This window comes from Camelus bactrianus, chromosome 34, assembly GCF_048773025.1.
Source record: "Camelus bactrianus isolate YW-2024 breed Bactrian camel chromosome 34, ASM4877302v1, whole genome shotgun sequence".
Taxonomy (NCBI): domain Eukaryota; kingdom Metazoa; phylum Chordata; class Mammalia; order Artiodactyla; family Camelidae; genus Camelus; species Camelus bactrianus.
In genome coordinates this window covers 17,193,961-17,200,356 of record NC_133572.1, presented here as the reverse complement: position 1 = coordinate 17,200,356, position 6,396 = coordinate 17,193,961, and the positions used below count along the sequence as shown (strand labels likewise).

Sequence of the window (6,396 nt, the reverse complement as noted above, 5' to 3'; positions counted from 1 at the left end):
GCTAGGGGCACTGGCCTGGGTGGAGAGACCGAGAAGGGGAGACCGAGTGGGAGGGCCTTGCGTTTAGGGGACGGTGGCTGGTTTAGCCGCCGCTGTGGTTGGTGCTTCGCTGTTGGGGAGGCTCTCAGGTCGCCCGGATCAATCTTCCCAATGCGTGATTGAGAAAATTAGCGGGTAGAAGAAAATCTTGAGGGTCGGAGGCATTTTTTCCCTTGGCTCCGCCCTCTTCCTGTTAGGGACCCGGACGGCTGGCCCACCGAGGGGGAAGGGCAGTTTGGCGGGGCTGTCGAAGGGTGCTTTGCGCACGCGCCAGTCCGAGTGTGTGAGTGTTTGTGTTCACGCGCAGGCGCGCGCGCGCTCCTGCATTTAGGAAGCCTGGGAAGGACCGGTGTGCTATGAGATGAGCGGGGAAAGCATAGCCCCCTGTCTTTGGTGCCAGGCACTCCTGACTGTGCGCTGACCCTCCCCACCCAGCCAGCAGCCTTTTCCAGAGAGGCTGTGGTCCATAGCCTCTGTTCGTTTTCACTGCAGGACCAGGCACGAAAGTAAGCGAACCTCGATCCTGAGGTCTTCCCTATCCACTCACCTTGTACTTTCCACCCCCCACTCTCCAGCAGAGTGTGTCTAGGTTTCTCAAAGAAGAGTTTTGCATGAAGGGGAAATGCGTTTGAAAGCAGGAGAAGAAAATAGCTGGATTGTAAAACGTCGGTTCGTTTTGATGAACACTTTTGCTCTGTTTACCATGTGCTTTTCGAATGTGGATTGTCTATTCAGTATGAGATTTTATTAGCGAAGCAAGGGAGTTTTTATAAGAAAAAGTTTTTAAAAGTTCCTCTTCCCCATCAGTGTGATGGCAGTACCTAAGTTTTTCTGTTCTACGTGGTAAATTACTGTTGTTTCAAAAGCTAAGGGGAAGAGTGTGAATTTGAGGTCCTTATTCCTAATGCTAAGACCTGATATGCACGTATCTTAGGAGATGTTATGCTTTGGGCTTCCCTTTTGTTGTCACTCTTTCCAGTTAATTCTCCCCCACACTTTTTCAGAAGTCTTGAGTTTTTTTGGAGGGAAGCCCCAAAATGCTGACTTATGTTAATTGAAGGGTTTATATGTGCTTGATGTCAATTAGCAAGGATCATCAAAAGTGTATTTGAAGAGTATTTGCTGTTTATTATGTTTGGTATTATGGAAGGGAGTAAAGTACAAAATATTTGTAAAAATGTTTTCTTCTGACAAATTTTAAGTTCATTCAAAAGGCAAAAAAAAAAAAATGCATGGATTGTATTTTGCCTGTGACTGGTAGAGAGACCCCTTAAGATGCTGTAGCTCATCTCTTGAATTGATAGTTACTTTCTGGTTATGACCTCATTAAATCTTGTCCTTTGTTGGATAAATTTCTTTGAATACTGATTATTCATATTTCCTATCAAATCTTCTTGAGGAAAAGACACATCAATTAGAAATACTTTTAAGATAGTAAATGTCATGTGTAAGATGTTTGGCTAATGTATTTTATCTCTTACAGGTTGAAACAAAATGAAGATTTTTTCTGAATCTCATAAAACAGTATTTGTTGTGGATCACTGCCCTTACATGGCAGAATCATGCAGACAGCATGTCGAGTTCGATATGCTGGTGAAGAACAGGACCCAAGGAATCATCCCTTTGGCCCCCATATCTAAATCATTGTGGACTTGCTCAGTAGAGTCTTCCATGGAATACTGTAGAATAATGTATGATATATTTCCTTTCAAAAAGCTGGTGAGTGTGAATTACAAGTAAAATCATGATTTGGGGGATGTGCTTAACTGCCTATTACATTTTTTATATATGAGTTTGCTGTGGATTTGACTTTCAACTGTTTATTTACTACTTTACAAATGTGGTATATAGAACTCCCCTTTGGAATTAATATGTGTATTTAATTGGGGCCAGCAATAATAATAACAGCTAACATATGGAGCACTTACATGTGCTTCGTATTTATTAACTCCTTTAACTCTGACAACAGTCCTATGGGGTAGCTACTGTAATTACGGGGACGGTATTCAAACTATATAATAAGCAGAATGGAACAGGCACGGAGCGTTGAGAACTGTTGCCAGCATCAGCAGAAGGGAGGTTGGCTGTAGGCAGTTTTGTCAGAGCGTTTTGGTATGTACCACCTGAAGATCAGCCTTGTTTATTACTGCCATGATGGAGATGCAGAAACTGAGATAAAGAGAAGAAACTTGCCCTGAATCATATGACTAGTTAGAGGCAGAATCAGAATCTGAACTGGGCTGGTTAGAGTTTTAGTGACTGTTTACTAAACTGCTGCAGAATTGGGAAGAAATGCTCTTAAGAATGCTAAGCAGAAATTGTTTTTATCAGAAGAAAATTTGAAGATTGTTAGAAATTCCAAGGGTGAAAATTATCTTCGGATTTCAGAATCTCAACTGTTTTATTTTGGGAAGGTCATTTGGTTAGCCACAAGTGGGTGAGTTGCTTTCTGTCTCACTTGGAGTAGCCTAGGCCGGGACCTCGCCAATTAGACTGGCACAAGCAGGGCAGTAACAGGAAGGCTGAGTATAGAGAATCTAATATATATTGTGCATTCAGATATATTCCAGATTTAAATTGTGTTTAGTCCCTCTGTAAATTGTGCATGTAGGCTAAAAAAATTTACATATATATATATATGAGAGGAGGCATGATGTAGTGATTTTAGGGGGCAGATTTTGATTCACATCCTGGCATCATTGGACTACCAGCCATATAACCTTGATCTTTTTGCTTAATCTCTCCAAGCCTCAGTTTCCTCCTATGTAAGCATGACACCTCCTTCCTGTGATTGTTGTGCAATTGCAGTGAGGTTAATGTAAGTAAAGTGGCTACTAAAATACGCTCCTGTCAGACGAGCCTTAGGAGAGAAGGCTACTTACCAAACTTGCTGGGGAAGCAAAGCTAGTATTTCATGGGTATTTGGAAAAAAGATCATGAATTAGATCATATAGTCCAGGGGAAAGAAATAATCTCGCCCTCCTCCCAAAAGAGAACATAGCCATCATTTGGTGTACTTTCTAATACATCCTTACTGTCACCGTATTATCGCATAGTGGTTTTTTTTGTTTGCATTTTACTTTCTTTAAAATTTAGAGTAAAGCCCAAACCCATTCTTTCGGCTTTCAGTGCCCTGTGTGATACGGCTATTGCTTATTTTTCTGACCTTACCTCCTACCTCTCTGCCCACTTTGACCTTCACGTTTTTGAGGGTACACACTTGGAGGCTTTTGCATTTGCTATTTGCTATACCTGGAATTCTGCCCCCAGCTCTTTCCATAGCTGGTTGCTTTTGGTCATTTTGGATTCCCCTCAATTGCCACTTCTATAGAGAGCCCTTCTCTGATCACCCAACCTGAAGTAGCTAAAAACAACTTCTTTTTCATAGCATTTATCACTCTTTGAAATTATCCTGTTCATTTATTTTTGTTTATATTCTCCTTACACTGCCCTCTATCTGACTACATCCCCGAACCCCTGGCTTTCCCCATTGTTAGCAGCAGAACTGTTTGATTCATCACTGTATTCCCATATCCCCAGTGCTGAGAATAGCACCTGGCATGTGACTATAACTATAAAATGAATGAATCAATCAATCAACAAACCTGTGCTATGGACTGCATTCTCTGTTTATATTTATATTGTTTATATTAAAACATTTATAATAAAATAAATATCTTAAATATGGTGTGATGGAGTGGAATTGGAGTTGAATACTAATTATTTCTTTCAACTCTATTAGGTGAATTTCATTGTGAGTGACTCTGGAGCACATGTTTTAAATTCTTGGACTCAAGAAGACCAAAATTTGCAGGAGGTATGCTTAGGTTTTGAGCTGTGACCGTTTTTGAAAATTATGTGAACATGGTAATACTTTCTTTAAAAATGATTAATTTTTAGAAATTGGTATAATATTTGTACATAGTTTTAAAACATCAACTACTACTAAAAGAAAAACAACTGTTTGGAGTCCAGTCTTTGCCCGCTTTCTGGAAGCAAATTTTCAACTCTTTACTTATCTAGTATTTACTTCCGTATTTGTAAATAACATGTTTTTACTGCTATTTATATAGAGTTCTCAATTTAAAGTTTATTTATCATTATTGTTAATGGGAATTTACCTTTTATACTTCCTCTCACCCACACCACTATGACTGCCCCCTCCCCTTCTCTCATTTACTTAATATTGTTATATCAGAGGTTTTGGTTAATTAAAAATTCCATGTTTACATTATGATGTCTACGTAAAGCGTTACCCGCTGCTAAGCCAAGTAGGGCATGTGGTTATTTCCTTTCTTTTGCTTCTTTTAAGATTTTATTAAGACAAAGTTGACTGGCAGCACTGTATAAGTTTAAGGTATACAGCATGATGATTTGACTTACGTGGTATTTCCTTTTTTGTAAAACTTTCTGTGTGTTCCTGGAACTTATCATTTCCTTTTTTTCCCCTTTAATTTACTTAGTTTGCTGAGTATCTGTTGCTGCTTTTCCTCATGTCTCTACAAAACTTCTTGATATTTTTATCATTGGTGTATTAGAAATTTAGCAGTTTTTTTTTTTTTTTCCCTTGAAAAACTTCTTGGAGCGCAGTCTTCAGCTGCAGTTTGAATTGGTTGCTTCCTAGGCCTGGTGCCCGGCTGTCTCCCTCTCCCCCTGTTTTTCAGATCCTGACTTTTCCCCTCTATTTTGGGGGGTGTAATCTCTTTTTTGGGTAGAATACAACCTCCAGAATTCCTGTAACTTACAGTTTATTGATACTTGGGGTATAAGAATTTCAGGTTGGAAATAATTTTTTCCTCAAAATTCTGAGTGCCTTCCTCTACTGCTCTACAGCTTCCAGTGTTGTTGAGAAGTTCAGTATTAATCTTTTTCATAATTTCTCTCCGAAAGCTTTTAGAATCATTTCTTTCCTCCCTTATGTTCTGAAGTTTCTCAGTGATCTGCTTTGGTGATAGTCTTTTCTCATTCATGGCACTAGGCTATTATTCTTCGGGAAAATCCCCCTGGATTGTTTCTTTGATGATGTTCTTGTCTCTGTGTTTCTGTGTCTTTCTGGAATCCCTGTGAGTAGAGTGTTGCATCTTCTGGATTCAATTCCTTATTCTTTTTCTCATTGGTCCTCTTGTTGTTACTCTCCTTTTGTGAGCCTTTTCCTATTTCCTTTTAACCCTTATATGGAACTTTTTTTGGTGGGGGGGAGGTAACTAAGTTTATTCATTTATTTATTTTTTAATGGAGGTGCTGGGGATTGAACCCAGGACCTCATGCATGCTAAGCACACACTATACCACTGAGCTATACCCTCCCCACTGGAACTTTTTATTTGATCATATTTTTAATTTCCAAGAACTTCTACTTTGCTCTAATTATGTCCATTTTTCTCATATCCTTTTCTTGTTCTGTGGGTATAATTTTTTAATCTGAAGGTATTACTAATATTTATTCGAAGTTTTCTTTTGATCTCTTTGCATTCATCTCATGTTGAGGCCTTTCCTAAATGCTGGCTAGTATTTAGCTACGCAGCCTTATTTAAAAGCAAGGCACTAAATGTACAGCAGATGAGACCATCTGCATGTTGTGGAGTATTACTGACTGGCCTTCATCGTAGTTCAGTCGAATTGTTTTCCCTGGGAGACTGCCAGCTGTCAGACTGGACAGATCCTCTCTCTGGAACTGTTCAGTGTCTCCAGAGAAGACCTGCCTGTGTGCTGCAAACTTGGCTGTCTGCCTTCTGGGAGCCACAGGAGATGGTAGGTTTCACCATCCAGAAGTCAAACCTTTACTCAGTCTTTCTGTTTTTGGGCGAGTACTGTGCTGTCCAATATAGTAGCTACCAGCCCTGTAGAGCTACACTTAGCTATTCTATAGCTACTATTTACATTTAAATTAATTAAAATTAAATACGATAAGATATAGAACATTTCCATCATCACAGAAAGTTCTTTTGGGCAGCACTGGTCTAGTCTCTTACCCTTACCCTCTGCTGTGCTTTGTGGCCCCCGTGCTGGTACCTTTCTGGTTCCGTTCCTCCGAAGCATGCGATTCTGTATGTGGGGGGATCAGGAAGAGGTAGGCACTGACATGGGTAGGCTGTGAGTAAGATTAGGAGTCCGGCTGTTCCTCATTCTGACTTCAATCCCTTCATGGTTTTCAATATCTTGCCTCACCCCTGCTTTATGTGGTGCTTGATAGCTCCAAGTCCTGAACTTCTCCTGGATTCTGACAGGCAGATCAGCTTGCCATTTTGCCCTGGAGGCACTTAGATTTCAGCATAGCCAGTCCTACTAAGTCCATTGCACTTTCTCCATCCATTTTCATACAGTCTTGCTGACATCTCTTGTTTGCTCTCATCTCCTC

General features: G+C 40.2%; 1 protein-coding gene across 2 annotated transcripts in view; it reads left to right on the top strand.

Moving 5' to 3' along the window:
- Positions 1 to 8: 8 nt before the first annotated feature.
- Positions 9 to 6,396, top strand: part of INTS13 (integrator complex subunit 13) — a 28,269-nt gene continuing 21,881 nt past the window's right edge. The window contains exons 1-3 of one of the 2 annotated variants that reach the window (XM_045510347.2): positions 9 to 545; positions 1,523 to 1,758; positions 3,782 to 3,856. In XM_045510347.2, coding sequence (XP_045366303.2) covers positions 1,534 to 1,758; positions 3,782 to 3,856 — 300 coding nt within the window. In that variant the 5' untranslated portion in view covers positions 9 to 545; positions 1,523 to 1,533. The remainder of the gene's footprint in view (positions 546 to 1,522; positions 1,759 to 3,781; positions 3,857 to 6,396) is intronic. The other variant, XM_010946541.3, reaches the window with a different exon arrangement.